We start from the raw sequence: 21,475 nt of genomic DNA on the forward strand, positions 1-21,475 counted from the left end.
AATATAGGGAATAAACACCATCAATTACCTACATGGCAGTTCTTTTTAAGCTGAGTTAAAAGAGGAAGGACAAGAATATAAAATGGAATTCTACATGTTAAATAAGACATATTACAATATTTTTAACCCATGTTCCAGGATACAGGTGTCACCTGAGGTGGGTTTCCTCCATCGTGACAGGTCCTGGCACCCCGCCCTCTCACCTGAACCACCTGGTGGGCGTTGGTGTCGTCAAGCACCAGTTCCGTGAGGGCCGCACAGCAGGCTGCAACGAAAACCACAAAAATGCCGTGTCTGTCGTGGCCATGGCGGCACTTGCCCATCAGCACTCTCGCTCCCTGCCTCAGAGAATTTTGTTGGCAGAGCCATCCCTCAGAAAACCCTAATTTTCCTTCTGGCACGTCTCTGGGAGAAAGGCACCTGAGTTGTGCTGGCTGGTACCTCTCCTCTTCATGTAGCTCACGTGCATGCACACCCCACGGCAGCCTGTGGGGCACCCCTAATGCACCCCCCTGTGCATGGAGTGGGGACGGGGGGCAGGCACCGTCAGCCCCATACCCAACATGTGCCCGGTGTGGAGCACGTGCTCAGTGTACATGGACAATGGTCAGATAAATAGTGCGTACTTTAAATATATTATCCAAATTAACCCTTATAATCCGAGTATGAACTACTTTAGAGGGCTAACAGGTTAGGCCACAGAACTTGGCAAGCAGAGGAAAGTTTGGGGTGTCTTTAACCTGCAAGTCCAACACTGGTACCAAGAAGTTTCAGGCATCCACATGGATTTAACTTCACATTCTTTAAGTTATAAATTGGGCCTAATTAATATTATCATTATAATTTTATAATAGAATAATACAAGGTTAAACAGTATCAAATAATAAAACATAATAATATGATATAAATACCTGCTTGAAGAGAGAATGTATTTTCTTGTATTTCCCGAGGGCTTAAATTTTCTGACAAATGAAGCTGCTGGATTCGGCCTGCCGCTTTGGCACTAGACAGGCTTCCAATGGACGAACGATCAGAAACTAAATTTCTGTCCCTGAAAAAGAAAAGTTAATGCACAGACCAATTTATCAATGGTAGTTCATGGTCAGTGCTTTCTGATTCCCGTTTTATAAATCTTTGCCTCCCCCAGGTCATAAAGTTTTCTCCTGTGTGACCTTCCAATCCACTCAGACATGATTTTTGTGTGAAGTGTGAGATAGGAGTCATCTCTCTATTTTTCACATGGCTGCCTTTGTTTTGAACTCTATTCTTCTGCCATTTACTTGAACACATCTCAGTCTTCATCATTCTGAGTTTCGTCTTTTTTCATTAAATTCCAATCTTCTTTTATTTTAGTCAAGTTCTCTTCTATTAGATCATTGAGGCTTTCCAAAATTTCCTTTTGTTTTATTCTCTACCTTAGGGATATCAATTATCCACGTGTTGAAAACCCATCTTCTGCAGGCCATATCCTTCATTTTACGTTGCTCTTATTCCTTGTCTTCCTCCTCTGCATCATGTGTAAGTTTTCAAGCGTGCCTTTCCTTTCACTAACTCCACATTCTTTCTGGTACTCAGTCTCTGCATGTTGTTCAGTCCTCGTCTTCTTTCCCAGCTTCACAATCATTCTGTTCTCCTTTTTACTATCCTATCATCTCACCTTTAATCTCATTTCATAAACTTCATGTTCTGTTTAATGTCTTTGATAAAATAAAGCATTTGTTTTTCTGTTTACTTAGTGCAACATCTTCCACAATAGATCATTCGTCTGTCTTTATCTGCTTTCTTCCCTTCTGTTTTACATGGTTGCTATGTTTTTTCATGCATTTACTTTTATGGCAGCAGCTCTATGTAGATTTCTATATGCCCAAACAAGGTGGATGGAGTCTCCCTGACCTCCCTCCTGTGTCATCTGGGCCCTCTGCCCTTCTTTTGGGGAGCATAGGGAAGGTAATGGAATAGTCACAGTCAATGATCTTTAATTATGTTAAAACTTTAATTTTAGGGATCTCTCTACTTGATCAAGAGTATGTAACCTTTTAGTAACTGCCTTTGAGTTTGGGACTGAAGGTGAATGGGCATGAACAGATTTCCTAAAAACCACCTTGACAACAGAGCCTGTTCATACTCAAGCCAGCAGACAACCTGGCAACCTCACCCCTTGTACCAGCTCCAGGCAGCCCAGCTCTGAAAGGATATTGTTTACCCAGCTGGGGTAATAAATTCTCCCAGAGCACTGAGCCATATTTAACATAGAATAAGTATTGACATACATCTTCTTCCCAGGGAAGAGATTTATAACATTGTACCATAGGAGTGGACTGGGAAAATTACTCTTTAGATGTGAAAGAACTCTTCTATCAAGAATGGTTATGGCTTGAGCAAAAGAGGAAAACTAGTACCTTATATTAAACTCAGTTCTATGTGGTCAAAAGGCAGGTTTTGCCCTTGAGGTACTGCTTAACTATTATATAATTTAATTTTATCATCAAGAAAATAGCTGCCCTCCACGAGGGCTACCCACGGCCACTGTAATACGTATGATGGACCAAAAATAACCAACACCATCATCGTCATCATCCTATAAACTCAAGTGGAAAAACACCTTTGCAATCATAATTACTTTGACTGTGGGGCTAGCTCATTATGCCACAATACTAATGAAAGATTTATAATTTATACTTTAAAGTACTTGAGATTTTATGTGATATTCATAAAAGCAAGTAGATTGTCAACAGTCTACACATTATTTCTTTGGTTTTGGTAATGATAGAAATTGTTAACAAAGCCACTACTCATATCTCTAGTCTGTTCTTATGCTTTGGAAAGTTCCTTCAGAGAATGGAGCTGATGACACATAGCTCCACAATATCAAGTTATCAGGCACAACAAGCACAAAGTCTGAATAATATTGATTTGATAACAAGTCATATTAAAATTGATGTTACTCTGCTTTTATTAGAATGAACTTTATTTACATACTACAGATAAATGTGATCTTTTTCCAGGCAGATATAAACCTTTTCAATTTTGATTCAGCACCTAGGGGGATGAATTGTGCTCTATAATAATTTTAGGTAATACATCCTTCCCATTGGTGGTACCAGTAATATTGTTATTCAATGCTTCAATACATGTAATACATACCATATCTACTATTTTTGTTATTGTTATAGTTTTTGCAACATAATTCGAGAATTTCAGTTTGAAACTATTTTAACAAGCCATTCCTTCCCCAGATTCATGGATTTGAATGCCACCAGATACTTTTTTTTTTTTTTTTTTTTTTTTTTTGTGGTACACGGGCCTCTCACTGTTGTGGCCTCTCCCATTGCGGAGCACAGGCTCCGGACGCACAGGCTCAGCGGCCATAGCTCACAGGCCCAGCCGCTCCATGGCATGCGGGATCTTCCTGGACCGGGGCATGAACCCGCGTCCCCTGTATTGGCAGGCGGACTCTAAACCACTGCGCCACCAGGGAAGCCCCAGATTCTACTTTTAAAAGAGAGACAACAAGGTGTTAACCCACCTCAGAGCACTGCCACGGAGATTAGAGAGAAAAGAGGAGCAACTGGACCAGGGTCAGTAACATGGAATCATTTGAATAACCATATTTCCTCCTATTTTAACTAAGGATCATACATCCGTTCCTTTAATGCAGGCTGGTGATTCAAAGATAAATATGTCAGGGCCCCAAGGAGCTGAAAAGATGAACGCTCCTGACATTGATTTTTACTGTGTGCAACAAGTAAAAATGACTCTGTAGAACATGAATGACCAAAGAATGGGAGGGAGCCAGCTGAGCACATGCCCACCCTGCCCTTGAACAGCTGAGACCCCAGCCTTCAACAGCCAGAGTGAAGCAGGCCAAAGCCTGCTCTGACTCACCCTCGTAAAATATGAAGAAGATGCTTTATGCCTCCCCAAATGTGAATTTCCACACAGGTCTCAGGGTCCTCACAAATCTGAACCAGGATCCAGACGACGCTCCACAGCAGCTGTAGGTGGTCTGAGTGCAGCAAGCTGAGGAGGATGGGGACCCCCTCGTAGAGCTTCACCTGCTCTCTCACCTGGCGCTCAGCACAGAGCAGGCGCAGCAGTTCAGCCGCCAGCCTGCGAGGGATGGGCGGGAGGGGAGACTCAGCTCAGTGGTGGCTTGACTTGATTCACACAGAGCTGCCGACACGCACGGACGGTCACGCTAACAGGCTCTATGTCACAGTCAGCACATGTTCTCTGTAGAGGGCTGGATCACAGCCAAGTGTTTGCAGCTCTATGGGCCATACAGTCTCTGTCATGACTACCCAGCCATGCCAACATATGCAAAAGCAGCCACAGACAGCACACAAAAACCAGCGGGCGTGGCTGTGTGCCAATAAATCTTTATTCACAAAAACAAGCAGGGAGCCAAATTTAGCCTGCAGGTCATAGTTTCTGGACCACTATCTAAGTCATATCCTCATGGTATCCCCATTGGTCTGGCTAAAAACCTACTGATGAGCAAGTAGGCATCAAGTACATACAATGGGACCTGCATTATGCTCAAGACAAAAGAAATATAAAAGCTTTATCCTAGTCTTCAGAAACTTACTATGTGATTGCAAAAATAAGACATTAATACCTGATGGCAAAAACACTATGATCCAGGGAAATTAAATGCAAAGTGAATATCTGGAGAGTAAAATAAAGATAATGATGGCATAAGACATAAGGTTAAACTAAGCTCTGAAACATTATGATTATAGACATTTCATAGAGCTGTCCTGAATCCTCCAGGCTCACACTCTGAACACTCTTCCTGGATGGTGTTATTTATTCCTATGGCTTCAAATACTCCCTCTACCCTGGCACTGTGATCTCAGCCCAAGCAACACTCCCAACCTATAGAGTTTCCAGCAGTCACTTAACTGTTCCACAGGCACTCACCCCACTGTTTCTAAACTCAGTCATTATCCTCCTCCCCAAATCAGCCCTTCCACTTATGTCCCCGATCTGGACTCAGGACACCACAGTCTTTTCAATTTCCAAGCCAAAGACTGGGAATCCTCCAAGACACTCCCTTCTTCTCCAACCAGTGGAGAGCCTTTGGTGTCCCCTGTTTCCTGGGCAAGCACTGGGGTTAATTCTTCTGTGCGTCCTGCAGCTAGCTAAACCCACTGCCCCTCCATCCTTGTGAGCCTCGATTATGTTCCAGATATAAGCTTCTCTGTCACCCTCCTCTCCAATATTCCCATTCTTATCCTGCTTCACAATTCCTTTCCCTGAGCTAATTTTCCATGGCTCCTCTCCCTCCCAAACTTTTATGCTCCGACATATGTTCTTTGGTAGACAGTACTCTTCACCTTCTCAAACTTTCTACACCAAACATTCCCTCCTTGTTCTAAGTGGATCTCATTGTGTGGCTAAATTCCACACCCCACACAGTGCAATCAGAATAACTGTCCCCACAAAATCAATCTGATCATGATTAAAATCTGTGAGTCTCCATAATGTTCATGATAAAAACCACACTATAGGCACAAAGAGCCCATCATGACCTTGCTGAAGGTATCTCATCTATAAAATACGGAAAGAGAATTGTAGATCAAACAAGTTAAAACACAAAAGTGCTTAGAACAGGGCCTGGCATGTAGAAGGCCTGGCCAAAATTAGCTCTATTTCTAACTTATCACCAACTATCTAACTAGTTTTCTGGCACCCTCCCTCCTGCACTCTGCTGTAGCTGCTCCCACCCATGCACACTCCTCTCTCACACACCACTGCAGGCCTCCAGGTGGGAGCATATTCTGTTTTCACTTGCTCTCTTCCTCTGCCTAGACAACTGCTCCTTCTTTTAGGAGACTTGGCATGACCCCTCGCTCTGATTGGAGGTGCTGCTCCATGCCCCCAGGGTATCCATCCTGTGCCTCCACTAACCACACCACCTACAATGCTGTGGTGAAACTGATGATTTGTGTGTCTGCCCCTCTCCTACACCATGTAACCATATCTTATTCATCTTTGGTTTTCCAACACCTGTGCAGAGGCTATTGGGTGAATCAATTCAGACAACCAAGTCTAAGTATAGTTTGTAAAAGAGGGTTAAATTGGCTTAGACGAAGAATTCAAGGGATTTACTATGAGTTAAATGTCAGTGTTTTATTGCTTGGGATTTCTGTTAACTATTTTGCCTCTTTAGAAAATTATGACTTATTTGATTAAATATCATATGATGCAGGTAACCTAATAAATATCTGGATACAGTAAGTTTTTAGGGCAATATGTAGTTCAAGTGAAATGAGTTCATTTTACTCTAGATTCTGTTTTGGTCATTAAATAAGTCAGTAGCTATCTTAATGTTTACTTAATAAGTAGCTATCTTAATGTTTACTTAATAAGTAGCTATCTTATTTTGCCTTAAGCAAAATAGATTTTAGGAATCTAATCACTTATTCAACACACAATCTGAAATTACTGAAAGTAGAGTCACCTCAGAGTTTCTTTCCTTAAGGAGACAGGATGTAAATAAATGTAATAAAAAAATATTAAAGATGTAATCATGAGATTTACATATTTCAAATCTATGACCAGTTCTAGAAGTAAAGCAGGACCAAAGATAAATCGATATATCTCTTTGCTACTGGTTACTTTATATAAACTTAAATAGAAGATAAATGCCAAGTTGACTCATGATATTCAGTTAACAATGTAAATAACATAAGTAAAATAATAATAATCATTTTCATTAAATGTCAGACATTGTCATTTTCCCCTGTTAGCAATCCTACCTTTTGGAAAGCAAGTCATATTCATGTAAAATCATCAGCAGATTTTCTACAATGTTGAGTTCACTTATTTTCTCCCTACATTCTGGACTACAAATTGAAAAGTATTAGTAACTATGAAAAATGTATTTTACCATATCCACGTATTTAATATCTTAGCCCTCATATTATCTCAGGAGGAGAAACAAAATGTAGCTCTATGGGGCAGGGCTACATTAAACTCCAACATTCAATAAGTATTATATGTCATAAATTTAAATATGTTTAATAACAGTATGATGATAACATGATTCCCTTTGGAGAAAGGGAATCATATGCTGCTCACAAAAAAGCAATGATCAGCATTACTCACAATAGCTAAGATATAGAAATGACCTACATGTCCTTTGATAGATGAAGTGGATAAAGAAAATGTGATATACATATTTATATATATAGTTGAATATTTATATATAGTTATAATTGAATATAATTATATATCCATAATTGAATATTGTTCAGCCATAAAGAATCCTGTCATTTGTGACAATATGGATGAACCTAGAGAACAATCTGTTAAATGAAATAAGCCAAACAGAGAAGGGCAACTACCATACGGTATCACTTATATGTGGAATCTAAAATAAACAAACAAAACCGACTACACAGAAACAGAATAGAATGGAGGGTGTTTACTAGGGGCTGGAAGTAGGGGGAAACAGGGAGATGTAGGTTAAAGGGTACAAACTTTCAATTATAAGAAGAGTGAGCACTAAGGATCCAATGTGCAGCACGGCAACTACAGTTAATAATATGGGGTCGTGCACTTGAAAGTTGCTGAGAGATCTTACATGTTCTCGTCACAAAACCAAAAAAAAAGAGTTAACTATGAGAGGTGATGGATGTATTAATTATCTTGATCTTGGTAATCATTCCACAGTATATATGTGTATCAAATCATTATGTTGTACACTTTAAATATGTAAAATTATATTTGTCCATTAGTCCTCAATTAAGTTGGAAAAAAACCTAAAAAACAAAAAAGCAGTGATCCACTTACTGGTATAAAAACATCTTTAAAATAATCATAACATCTATAGGGGTTATCTAGAATTTTTTAAAGGGCAAAAATGTTTGAAAATGTTAAAATATATATAGGGGAGAGAATGAAGAAAACAAGTCAGGGAGATTCAACTGTCCAAGACATATTGTGTAAATTTGAAAGTAGAAGTAAGTGAGGGTTGGATGAAAAGACTAGGTAAATATTTCTAGTCAAGAAAAAAAAAAGAAATTTTTAAACTGCTTTGCTGCTCCAACTTAAATTCCAAATGATGCTTTTCCATCCCGGATCCTCTTCAGTATAGTTATGGTACTTCACGTTTATTTTTCACAAATTTTAACTAAGTAGATGACAAAATAAATAGAGAAACTGATCTATTTTGCATTTCTTCCATCTGAGTTGCTAAAGCAGCAGAACTTATTAAAATGCACTCACCTTTCAGCTAAACTAGCCAGAGCCAGAAGGGCACCCAACAGAACATTAGTATCTCGGGCACTGAGTAAACTTACTAATGTCTGAAAAATGAAGTAAAATAAGGTTTAATTATGTAAGTACTACAAGCTTCTTGAACAGTATGTTTCCTTCTAAAGATCATAGAGGCTTAACCTCAAAATTTGTTAAACATTCACGATCCCCAGTTCTTAAGGGGCAGGCATCCACCCCCTCTTCAGACGAGTTCCTTGTAAGCATTCCTTGCCCAGGACAAGAAGCAAAGGGACCAAGATACATGGCCCTCTACTTCCAGGTGCCCACGCTGTCTGTTCTCTGTCTTCTCCTGGTAGCGACCAGTCACTGAGCACTCATTCTGAGTTGGGCATTGGCATTGTGGCAGGCACTTTCCAAATTATGAAAGTACTTTTTCAACAAAATGTTGAAGACTGTCTTTTTTTCCCAAACTAAGCAAGATATGTTAACACTACCAGACAATCCATTTGCCTCTCAAATTTCTGAGTAACATCACTGAGTTGGGAGTCATCTATATCTTATCAGTCACCTTCTCAGGATTCCCATTACTACAAATTTACGTATTTTCCCTCTACATTTTTAGAACTCAGGGTCCCCCAAAGCACACACCCAAACATACTTCAGACCAGAGCTGTGACCTGTATAACAACTACTAGGCTGATTTTGGGTTTCTGTTATGTGGGTTTTTCCCCTTTATGATCTCATGCATTTTCTATGGAGCTATTATTATCTTTGTTTCTCAGATCCCTTCCTCTTTTTCTTTTTCCACTGTTTCCTTTATGTCTTCTAACATAATGTTTCCCGAAATCCAGTCACTGATATATCATTTCACAATTTTTGTCATGTCCACCCTTAACACCTTAATGCTACTCAAAAATGTTCTTCAAATTCTAAGTGATATCAGTGAAATATATAGCTATTGAAATAAAAAATGTTGACCTGTATTATCACTAAGAATCACCCCCCCCCCATAAAATGAGCAGCATGTGTTAACACATTTTAGGCAACTTTGCTCTAATATATGCTGGGAAGTGGCTTCCTGGGATGTAAAAACTCAACAAATTATTGAAACCTGGCTCTAGGCAGCTACCAGCTAAATAGTTTTGCTGTAAATATAAATGTAGTCTGTTTTGATTAGACCTGCATTCATTCAACTTGAAATATGTATTTGACCCATAGGCTTATAATACTAAACCATCTTATTATGAAGTAAAACCATATGAAATTGACCTACACACCAGGGTAATTTCACATGGTTCAAACTAATATAACCTCATGTGCCAAATGGAATGTATTTATATGTATACATACATATATATGTATTTATTTATTTATTTGTAAACACACACCCAGGGTCAGTTTATATATAGTCAAGGTTTTACAAGCAACATTTAAATTAAGCAATAAACTTAGTTGATTAAGCAATAAAGAATTAAATGACATAGAAAAAAGAAAAAAGTTTCAGAAAACCTTTATTTGCTGTTTCTATATTTACTCCTTAGGCGGGTTAGCAGAGATTGGCAATTTTAGGCTAGGTTAGCAGGCTTGAGAATAATAATTACACGTGGCTTGACCACAAGGGCTCTGGACTCTAGCATGTGAACCACCACCAAATGAAGCTGAAGCAGGAACTCCTTCTGGGACCACTCACCTTGTGGGCTCTGCTTGTGGTGACCCATTCTCTTTGGTCTTTGACAGCAGCAAGTTTTTGAAAAATATCTATAAAAGAATGGAATATCTCAACGAGGGATTTGAAGCTTAAAGGGGGTCAGTGCTCATAGAGCCTCAGGTCTCAAGTACTGATGGGCAAGCAAAGGAAGGACAAATGGGAACACAGGCCACAGAAAAAGGACAATGGAGGGAGGAGGGACAGGGTTGATTTTTTTTTACTTCAAGAATCACATTTCAAGCCCAACTAGTATTTATTATATATTACTATTATAATAATAAAATTTGGAGATAGCAAGAAAATTAAATCTTCCCTTCCACTTAAAGTTGAATGAGTTCCTTAATATCATTACAAGTTCAAAGTGAAACCTATTCTTCAAAGATCGTCCCCATAAAGATTTCATGTGATGGACTTAGCAAGGTTCCTCAGTGGAGGGTAACGGCTGGCCTCACAGAAACTTCCTGGTGCCTGAGGCTCACCACAGATTCCTCTCTCTCTGGAACTGAGAATTAAGGTCCTGTCCTGTGCACACAAAGAATGTGGGCTCACTCGCACGAGAGCAGGAGTGCGCACACTCATCAAATCCAGAGAGCAGGAGTGCACACTCATCAAATCCAGAGAGCACGGAAGGTGGGCTGGGAAGAACTTCCAAAAAGAGAAGCTTTGGAAATGGGTATTGTTATTACCCCAATTTTATAGATGAAAAATGAATAGTCTCTGACATTTTAATAGAAATCGAAGGAGGCAAAAAATATTTTTACCAAAATTTGCTTTTATGGAAGGAAGTGTCTCTTGCACTAAATAAACTAAGCTTGTGCTCAATGAAAATCTTTTAAAACATGAAATCAGGTTTTTCAAGGTAAGAACTGTGATCTAAAAATCTCCCCTCTGGGTACATTTTGCCACTGAGCATAACAGCTGGCATGGACTCTCAAGCCCATAGCTGTGTGGGGACCCCCGTGAGTATTCAAAGCGTCCCTCCTTCCCTGCTGCAAACTCCATGCCCGGAAGGCCAGCTGCGTCCCGGGACCGCACTTACACGTCATGTTGACCAGCTTGTCCACGCTGTGCTGCGCCTCCCCGGAGCCGAGGTACCCGTGGGCCACGATCTCCATGTACTGAGGCGGGGGGGAGAGGGAGACCGACAGGCGAGTCAGAGGGGAGGACGCTCAAGCACACAGCAGGTGAGGGGAAAGGTTGTGCACTTCTGAAAATGAGCTGTAGGTGGCACAACAGGCTCACCAAACAATACTTGGTGCCCCTGGGCCTGCTTCACTCAAGTGCAGAAGGGGGTGGGTTTCTGGGTACTTGGCTTCTGTGGAACGCCCGGAAGTGGAGGGAGGGACCTTGAAAGATTGTTTAAACTCTCAAACGTCCCAAGATGACTCCTAACTGAATAAATTTGTGTTGCAATTTAGCCTCCAAATATAAGATACAAATAAGATGCAATAATATAGTACATAGAATTTTAATTCTTTAATGTAACTTTTCAGCAGAATTTTAATAACACTCTGCATATATTTTATCGACCTTATGTTTTATAATATGCTAAATTATATCTAACCAGCATACAAACAGATAGCAATAATTAGAATGAAATGTATGCGGTAGTCTAATAATCCCTCACTGTGGATGACTGATTGTAGTAAGTTCAGAGAAACATACATAAATTTCTGACATTTTAATGAAATTAAAATGGATAAAAAGATCCTTTACAATATAATTTTATTAAAGATTATTTCATTAAATGAGCTAAACCTCTAGCCAATTAAAAATTTTCTTAAAAGTAAAAACAAGGGCTTCCCTGGTGGCGCAGTGGATGAGAGTCTGCCTGCCGATGCAGGGGACACGGGTTCGTGCCCCGGTCCGGGAAGATCCCACATGCCGTGGAGTGGCTGGGCCTGTGAGCCATGGCCACTGAGCCTGCACGTCCGGAGCCTGTGCTCCGCAACGGGAGAGGCCACAACAGTGAGAGGCCCACGTACCACAAAATAAATAAATAAATAAATAAAAATTAAAACAAGATATGTTTTATCAATTTCCCAAGAATAAAAAAATAATAAAATAGATTTAATATTAAGTTGCCATTAAAATTAATCATCCATTAATAACTCAGAATGAGTTTGTAGGGCCACGGGTTTATTATGAAAATTATTCTTTCCATACATGGTATAGATTTCAGGAGAATGGGTTGTTTCAACTGCTTCCATGCCTGGAAATTTTGTTTTATTGTATTAATAAGCCCAAACGTTGGACTGTCTCAGCATATATATTCACCTCCTTACGTTCCCTCAGTAGTTACCAAAGCAGAAAAATAAATGAAGTCAAGATCATTCCTCACATTGTCATTTATTTTTAATATTTTAGTGAGCACAGCAATTCTTTTTTGTGTGAAAAAGTTATGAACATCTTCATAACCAATATTTTCTCCCATCATTTGTTGTGTGCAATGCTGAGGCCTGGGGCCTGCCAGACAACACCTATTTATATTCTTTACTAACTAAAGACAGGTGACCTTTTATATAGATAGAAGTTTCTCGTTTCAACAGGCTGGGTAAAGTGAGCCCAATCAACGAAGAGAAAATGTCACGAGTCCCTCCCTGCTCTGTGTGTATCCTGCCTCATGCTCACACTCACAACCCTGCCTGCTCCTCTCCTTGGCAGGCAGCTAAGGTAAGAAAGACATCTTCTGTCACACACCTGTGTAATCTCTACCTAAAAGAGAAAGGCAAAACCAGCCACCACAAAAGGAATCTTACCTGAGCTAGGTTTTCAATCCCACCCAAGCTATGGAGTATTTCCTGATAAAATAAAAACAACAGAACACACATGAAAGATGAGAGTGGTGGGGGGAATGTATTTTACATGCAATCTATTTATTAAGTTATGAGTTTTAATTATTTTTTGAAGGCCCACATTCTAACATAAATATGGAAAACTTTAATGTTTGCCAGGCATACTATATTTAAGATAAGTTATTAATAAATATGAATGAAAGTTGGGTTGAGATTAAGAGAATGTAAGTATGCTTAGAACTGCAGCCTGCCTCCGAATTCTTTTTACTTCCTCTCATGTCATCATAAAATGTTAGAGCTGGAAAAAGCTGTTAGATATCATTCCCCTCAACACCCTCACATTACAGAGTAGGAAAACTAAGACCCAGAATGGTAAACCATTTTGCCTAAGTGACAGAGCCTGGATAAGAATCCAGCATCGGGCTTCCCTGGTGGCGCAGTGGTTGAGAGTCTGCCTGCCGATGCAGGGCACACGGGTTCGTGCCCCGGTCTGGGAAGATCCCACATGCCGCGGAGCGTCTGGGCCCGTGAGCCATGGCCGCTGAGCCTGCACGTCCGGAGCCTGTGCTCCGCAACGGGAGAGGCCACAACAGTGAGAGGCCTGTGTACCGCAAAAAAAAAGAAAAAAAAAAAAGAATCCAGCATCACTGAATTCCAGGACCTTCCTCTAGGCCTCTGCCTAGTGTGGCCCATGGACCAGCAGCAAAAATATCATCTGGAGCTGATGAGAAATGCAGAATCTCCTACTCCCCTCAGACCTGCTGAATGACACTATGAATTTCAACAAGATCCCTGGGTAATTCACACGCCCAATAAAACCTGAGCAGCATTGCTCCTAGTAGTAGACTAGACGACAGGGCTTCTCCTTAAAATGATGTGGCTTATGGTCTTATTACACCCATACCCTAAACTAATGTAAGGATAATCGTTGCAAAATGTCCTCAGATATAGGTCTTTAAAATCAATTCCCAATAACAAGGCACCGCATGAAACTTCTGAAAAGTGCTAATTAAGAGAGAGAGTGCTGGGAGGCCGGAGTTGTGAAAGGAACTGGTTTGGAGCTCTCCTAACAGTCGATACTCTCAGGTTACCCACACTGACATTTATCTTGGGGTTAATGGGTTTCAGGTGGCCCTAACCTGTGTAACTCTGTATTGATACCTCTCTCCTTACTTTCTATGCACACAAAGAAGTTATTTGAAATACAAACATTAGCCAACATTCCAACTCTGGAAAGTTCAGGGCAATGAATATGTGACTGTGAGGGAGCTATCTCGTTCTACCCGGAAGTTGAGGGGGCAGCTGAGGAAAGGCTCAGGGGCTCAAGGCCTCCTGGGTCAAGGTTTCCTTATTCTGTGTGAAGGGAATTTGGAAGCAACATACCCTTGTTTAAATTAAGAATAAAGGTACATTTATAACTCAATTAAGAATCGTTCTACGACCACCTATTAATTTGAATTCCCATGATTGCTAATTCACTTTAGAAGACCTATAATTAAAGAACGTAAGAATATTGTACACATTATCGTTAATTATGGTAGAAATTTTATACATATAAAAAAATAACATTTTAGAACTACTTACATATTTTTTAACATCTTTATTGGAGTATAATTGCTTTACAATGGTGTGTTAGTTTCTGCTTTATAACAAAGTGAATCAGTTATACATATACATATGTTCCCATATCTCTTCCCTCTTGCGTCTCCCTCCCTCCGACCCTCCCTATCCCACCCCTCTAGGTGGTCACAAGGCACCGAGCTGATCTCCCTGTGCTATGCGGCTGCTTCCCACTAGCTATCTATTTTACGTTTGGTAGTATATATATGTCCATGCCACTCTCTCACTTTGTCACAGCTTACCCTTCCCCCTCCCCATATCCTCAAGTCCATTCTCTAGTAGGTCAGTGTCTGTATTCCCATCTTACCCCTAGGTTCTTCATGACCTTTTTTTTTTCTTAGATTCCATATATATGTGTTAACATATGGTATTTGTTTTTCTCTTTCTGACTTACTTCACTCTGTATGACAAACTCTAGGTCCATCCACCTCACTACAAATATCTCAATTTCATTTTAAAAAACCCAATCCAAACATGGGTAGAAGACCTAAATAGACATTTCTCCAAAGAAGATATACAGATGGCCAACAAACACATGAAAGAATGCTCAACATCATTAATCATTAGAGAAATGCAAATCAAAACTACAATGAGATATCATCTCACACTGGTCAGAATGGCCATCATCAAAAAATCTAGAAACAATAAATGCTGAAGAGGGTGTGAAGAAAAGGGAACCCTCTTGCACTGTTGGTGGGAATGTAAAGTGAAACAGCCACTGCGGAGAACAGTATGGAGGTTCCTTAAAAAACTACAAATAGAACTACCATATGACCCAGCAATCCCACTACTGGGTATATACGCTGAGAAAACCATAATTCAAAAAGAGTCATGTGGGCCTCCCTGGTGGCGCAGTGGTTGAGAGTCCGCCTGCCGATGCAGGGGATACGGGTTCGTGCCCCGGTCTGGGAGGATCCCATATGCGGCGGAGCGGCTGGGCCCGTGAGCCATGGCCGCTGGGCCTGCGCATCCGGAGCCTGTGCTCCGCAACGGGAGGGGCCACAACAGTGAGAGGCCCACATACCGCAAAAAGGAAAAAAAAATAAAAATAAATAAAAAATAAAAAAAAAATAAAAAAGAGTCATGTACCAAAATGTTCATTGCAGCTCTATGTACAATAGCCAGGACATGGAAGCAACCTAAGTGTCCATCACCGGATGAATGGATAAAGAAGATGTGGCACATATATACAATGGAATATTACTCAGCCATAAAAAAAATGAAATTGAGATATTTGTAGTGAGGTGGATGGACCTAGAGTCTGTCATACAGAGTGAAGTAAGTCAGAAAGAGAAAAACAAATACCATATGTTAACACATATATATGGAATCTAAGAAAAAAAAAAGGTCATGAAGAACCTAGGGGTAAGATGGGAATACAGACACTGACCTACTAGAGAATGGACTTGAGGATATGGGGAGGGGGAAGGGTAAGCTGTGACAAAGTGAGAGAGTGGCATGGACATATATATACTACCAAACGTAAAATAGATAGCTAGTGGGAAGCAGCCGCATAGCACAGGGAGATCAGCTCGGTGCCTTGTGACCACCTAGAGGGGTGGGATAGGGAGGGTCGGAGGGAGGGAGACGCAAGAGGGAAGAGATATGGGAACATATGTATATGTATAACTGATTCACTTTGTTATAAAGCAGAAACTAACACACCATTGTAAAGCAATTATACTCCAATAAAGATGTTAAAAAAATGTTCATTGCAGCTCTATTTACAATAGCCAGGACATGGAAGCAACCTAAGTGTCCATCATCAGATGAATGGATAAAGAAGATGTGGCACATATATACAATGGAATATTACTCAGCCATAAAAAGACATATTTTTTCAACAAATATATTTTTTCATTCCTGTTAGGTAAGATCCTTGGGTTAGGCTCTGAAGGGGACACAAATATGTATATGACAGAGGCTGACTTCACTGAGCTGCAAGCAAGCATAAGGCAGATATACAAATCACTGGAATTTAAGACAGAATTTGGTAAGTGTTATAAGAAAGTTATACATGAGGTGCTGTGATGCTGCAGAGGAGGGATATAATAGCCTGCTGAGAGGACTAAGGAAAACTTTGTAAGTGTGGTAGCCTCTGAATGGGCTTAGAAGGATGGATAGATGTGCTGAGAAGACATGGGGGGAGAGGGGGAAATAAAGGCGATTCCAAGCAAAGAGAGCAAAGAGGCTCAAAGGTGCATAGAAGTTGCATAGAAAGAACATCAAGATGTTCTATTACTGTGAAAAGCACCTCCCTAACACCATGAGGGGAATCTTTGGGAATAATGTTAGAAAAATAGGGTGAGATAAACTGGACATGTCCATTCAGACTTGGACATGAGCCTGAATTTGAACTTTGCCATTCAGGCCTGATGAAAAGGTGCGAACAAGGGCCGATCAGAATCAGCCGTGAGCACATCGTCCCTCTAGTCTTAGAATGAACTGGAGAGGCAGGGCCGTGGAGGTAAGCCCTGTGGGTTGGCAGGGGCAGCGAGAAGGGAATGGACAGGTGGGGTGTCTTGGCAGTGGTGTGACCAACTGGGCGTGAAAGGGCCGAGGGCAGGAAGGGAGTGCAGGAGGCATCTCCGTCTGCGAGCCAGGGTGACTGGGGGCAAGGACACAATGAACCCGGGAAGGGGAGAATAGGCTGGGTAGACAAGGAGACTGAGTCTGGACATGCTGAGTTGCTGGTGGTGTATCCAAGTGACAAAAGAACAACAGGCCGGGGAAAAATGAGGCCAGGGCAGAAGACTGAAATCTGGCATTGCTGACATAAAAGAAATTTAAATTTGAAGCTTGGGAAGGAGAAGACACCAGGGAGAGAATAATGGTTAAATGATTGGTCATGGTCATCTTTAAATGTTTACCTTGACAAATATATATCTATCCAACAATCAATGTTAACAATATGGAACTAACCCCATGTTTCCCAAACTCTCTCCTGAGAATAATCATTTTATTCTGTGCAGTGGGTGGTACTAGGTATTCTTAAAAAAAAAAAAATTCATGATCAAATGGTAGGTTAAACAGAATGTAACAAATTATCTTATCGTAGATTAAAACTCCTCAGTAAAATTAAAAACTCCTCAGAGCTTTAGTATGCTGCCGTGCACTGTAAGTCTCTAGTGGGAGAACCCATGTGCAGCTTTCCTACATATCACCGGGCAGAGCACACTTCTTTTCACAGAATACTGACCAAGTCCTGTGGAGCACCGTGAGAGAAGCATGGCTATAAAGTACAATAAGGGGAAAATGCACTCAAGCAGTTACCCTCCATTTGTTAAACAAACACCTTCCCCGAGGCCTGAGGCCCCGACAGAGACTGGAGCGTGGCGGGGACACGCCTGCTCTAACCTGCCAGCATCTATGGGAGAGAAGACCACGAGGCACGCACACCCCTGGGCTCAGCAGTCCTGGTTACTGATCTGAAAAGCAAACAGGACTGCGTGCCCTTCCCCACCTCAGCCCTCCTCCCCAGCACGGGCTGGAGGCTCATGGGACTGGGCTCTGGACTTCTGAAACTAATGGCCTGGAGAAAATCCCCATCAATCTGAAGTTCAGTTCAATGAGCCACATGTGAACAAATGTCCTTGCTCTACCCATTCCCAGAAATTTTCTCTTTTTAAAAAAATGATACAATAACATAATACTGATAAAAATGATATAGAACAATGGAGCACCCTGCAACACCAATCTGGCTGTTGTCAGTCCAGCACGATGTCATTGTGGCCCAGAGCATCGGGGCCCTTAGACACACTCCCCTGGGCCTCTCGGCCAGCAGAGCAGTGAGCTCTGAGTGCTGCGCCCTGACCCACCACCCATGCCTCTGCCGTCAGGGTTCCACACCTCTCATCCCTCCGTCTCAGTTGAAGGCCCCCCTATGCCCTGACCTTTACTTATCTTTCCAGGTGTATTAGTAACTACTCTTCTAAAAGGCTCGTAGGGGGTGAGGAGAAGTTTGCTGCCTTGGAGTCTGGAGGAAAGGTGGTGCCATTAACAGAATCAGGAGCTGACTCTGCAGGTTGGAGGAGAGGGAGGACGAAGAGGACCCTGTGCAGTTACTGAGGGTCCTGTGCATATCAGGCTCTCTAACCCTTTGACAGCTGTATTCCTTTACACACTTAGAAATTACTGAGAATCCCAAAGAGCTTCTGTTTATGTGGGTTCTATCTATTTATATATACCATATTAGACATTAAAAGTGAGGAATTTTTGAAACACAAGAGTACACAAGCATATGTTCCGTCATTACACATCCTGTAGCCTTTACAAAGCTCCACTGCACAGTTGTAAGAGAGTGAGAGTGGAAAGGTAAATAACACTGTAGCATCACTTTTAAGATAGTTTTGACCTTGTGGGACCCCTGGAAGAGTTTCAGAGACCGATGACGGTCACCAGATCACACTTGAGAACCACTGTGCTACTGTGTCATCAGGAGCGCTGCCCAACATATACCTGGAAATTTGGGACTTAAATGAATGGAAAAGTCTAAGGCTGGAGATATGTGCTTGTGAGCAAAGAACAACAACAACAAAATGATAGTTGAAGCCAAGAGCTTGGAAGATAGGGGAGAAGATGACAAAGAAAATAACTTTGGGGAAGGTTAACATGTAGGAAGGCAGAATTTTAAAAAGGAGCAAGTAAATAATACGGAAAAAAGAAAAAGAAAAAATGATGAGTAAGAGCTAGAGGTTCTCAGGATCAGTGAAGGCAAACAGAAAATGTGGCAAAGGGTATGGGTTGCTAAAGAGAGGCTGGGGGTGCAAGGGCAGGGGGGAGAAGGCCACGCAGCTCCACTCTCCTTTTATTGTTGTAGCTGATGTAAATGTAGCTTAGGGACTTTTAAGAGTTTTTCTTAGGACTTCTCTGGTGGCACAGTGGTTAAGAATCCGCCTGCCAATGCAGGGGACACAGGTTCAAGTCCTGGTCCGGGAAGATCTCACATGCTGTGGAGCAACTAAGCCCGTGCGTCACAACTACTGAGCCTGCACTCTAGAGCCTGCAAGCCACAACTACTGAGCCCACATGCCACAACTACGGAAGCCTGTGCACCTAGAGCCTGTGTTCCGCAACAAGAGAAGCCACTGCAATGAGAAGCCTGAGCACGGCAACGAAGAGTAGCCCCCGGTCACCGCAATTAGAGAAAAGCCCATGCACAGCAACGAAGACTGAATGCAGCCAAAAATAAATAAATAAATAAATAAATTTAACAAAAAAAAGGATTTTCCCTTTATCCTTGATAAGCAATGTGTTATGCCAGCCTTAGTGTAAGGAGTCCAGGTGGACTTTTACCTTTATCCTGCTTGGAACTCCAACTACACTTGAAATCTCCAAACATATATCACCCTTTAATTATGAAAACTAAGCAATTTATATTTAAAAATGGCTTCTCTTTCATCTCTTCCACTCTTTTCTTGCTGGAACCTCCATTAAGCATATACTGGAGCCTCTGGGTCAAGAAATGACGACTGGATCATGGCCCACCATGATCTTCCTAAATAACTTCCAGAGAGAACCTTGTACATAATATTCAATGAAAAGTTCTACAACATATCAGTTGTAAAAGAAACGGAGTGAGTTCAAGACCTATAGTCTGACCTTTCAATGAATGCAGTGATGAAGGTGAGATGAAGGCTTGAGGGGATAGCAGGTCAAGAAGAGGGCATTTTATGATAAGAGAAAACAGAAAGGGAACCACTGACACGGTAACAAAGAAAACAGATGGAAGGCTGAACCTTGGCAAGGAGGAGGGTTTTCTTCAGAAATAAGAAGGGACGCAAAGGTGCAGGATAATCCGAATATTTCAAGCGACAAAGAAAATACGAACACTCCTACTGGGATGGCTTCAGTTTTGCCTGTAAAACAGGTAATGATGTAATCTGATAAGAATGACAGGGGTAGGAGGGGTCTGGGTATGAGAAGTGGAGATGGTCTGGAACAGCCACTGTGGATCCTGCAGTACTGATTCACCAAGAGAGGAAGGGAAGGCCTCGCGAGGGCAGAGGCGTGCTGACATTTGTTGGCACAGGTTGTAGTAAACCCCAGCATTGTTACGTGACTTCGGCCAAAAATTCTTGGCAACTTAAGATGTTAAACAACTGCTCCTCTTTGTGGACAGAGTGCCAGGAGGAGAGATTCAGGGAGCAACCCCTTCTATGTAAAGACTGGAAATCAATGGGAGGTTTGGCTTCATACGTGTTTTGGTCATAAAATCCCATAAGCAAAGAGGTCATGGGATTCTTTCCTTTAGAGGGCAATCCAGTCAACCTTGTTCCAGCCCATCAAGAACTAGATTAAGAAAGGCAATACTTTAGATGAAGATTAGCAGAGTTTGACACAAGGGCCATCAATTCTCTGAGCAAACATGTCAAAGGCAAATATTTTGCTAACTTCTATAAGTCAAAAAACTAGACCTTCTCCTAAAAATCCACCTTCTTCCATGAATAGTTATATTAATATTATATACACAGTGTTCTTACCCAAGCTGAGGCCTGTGGGGTGTACAGGGGTTATTAATAATGACTTGCGGACAAGGAGCTCATGGGGGTGACCCAGGCAAAGTGGAGCACATGGCCCACCCTCACCATGCATGACCCACACAGCTTTTCTCACAGGAGAAAAGGAAAATTCCCAGAAAACTGTGAGCAACCAGGACAGAAAGCCATTTGAAGTATGCAATATATTCAAATGACTGTGGTTGGCTAAATTAGAACAGCACAAAGACAGCTTAGAATACGGAATGAGGAAGGGAGTGACTCTTCTAAAGAAAAGATTGAAGCCATCACGAATCCCAGGAGACTCAAATCAGAGCAGGCTCTGTAGCTGGCTAGTACCAGAACACTTTTTTTTTTAAATGCCAAGTTTAGAAAAGATGGTTTTTGGGGTAATGAAATTGTTATTATTATTCTGACTCAAATAATAATTCATCAATAAAACTGAATCCAAAATAAAAGAGCTTCAGAGTGGTCTGAGCATCCCAGTAGCTTATCAGGACAGGGCATAAAAGGAGATACTTCTTAGGAAAAAAAATAATCTGTGCAAATGACTGAAGCATGTATGAATAATAAGGATAGTAAGAATGCTCTTTAGATATTTAACACTGGCAAGAAGAAACAGTAATGGT

General features: G+C 41.3%; 1 protein-coding gene across 1 annotated transcript in view; it reads right to left on the bottom strand.

The window, feature by feature from the left end:
* The window catches only part of NEK10 (NIMA related kinase 10), a 290,867-nt gene that overhangs the window by 215,203 nt on the left and 54,189 nt on the right, over positions 1-21,475 (bottom strand). The window contains exons 8-15 of the mRNA XM_060109508.1: positions 12,694-12,735; positions 10,974-11,052; positions 9,917-9,984; positions 8,236-8,315; positions 6,765-6,851; positions 3,886-4,110; positions 912-1,051; positions 204-265 (exon numbers count right to left, since the gene is read on the bottom strand). Of these exons, the coding sequence (XP_059965491.1) occupies positions 204-265; positions 912-1,051; positions 3,886-4,110; positions 6,765-6,851; positions 8,236-8,315; positions 9,917-9,984; positions 10,974-11,052; positions 12,694-12,735 (783 nt within the window). The remainder of the gene's footprint in view (positions 1-203; positions 266-911; positions 1,052-3,885; positions 4,111-6,764; positions 6,852-8,235; positions 8,316-9,916; positions 9,985-10,973; positions 11,053-12,693; positions 12,736-21,475) is intronic.

Source organism: Mesoplodon densirostris, chromosome 10, assembly GCF_025265405.1.
Source record: "Mesoplodon densirostris isolate mMesDen1 chromosome 10, mMesDen1 primary haplotype, whole genome shotgun sequence".
Taxonomy (NCBI): Eukaryota; Metazoa; Chordata; class Mammalia; order Artiodactyla; family Ziphiidae; genus Mesoplodon; species Mesoplodon densirostris.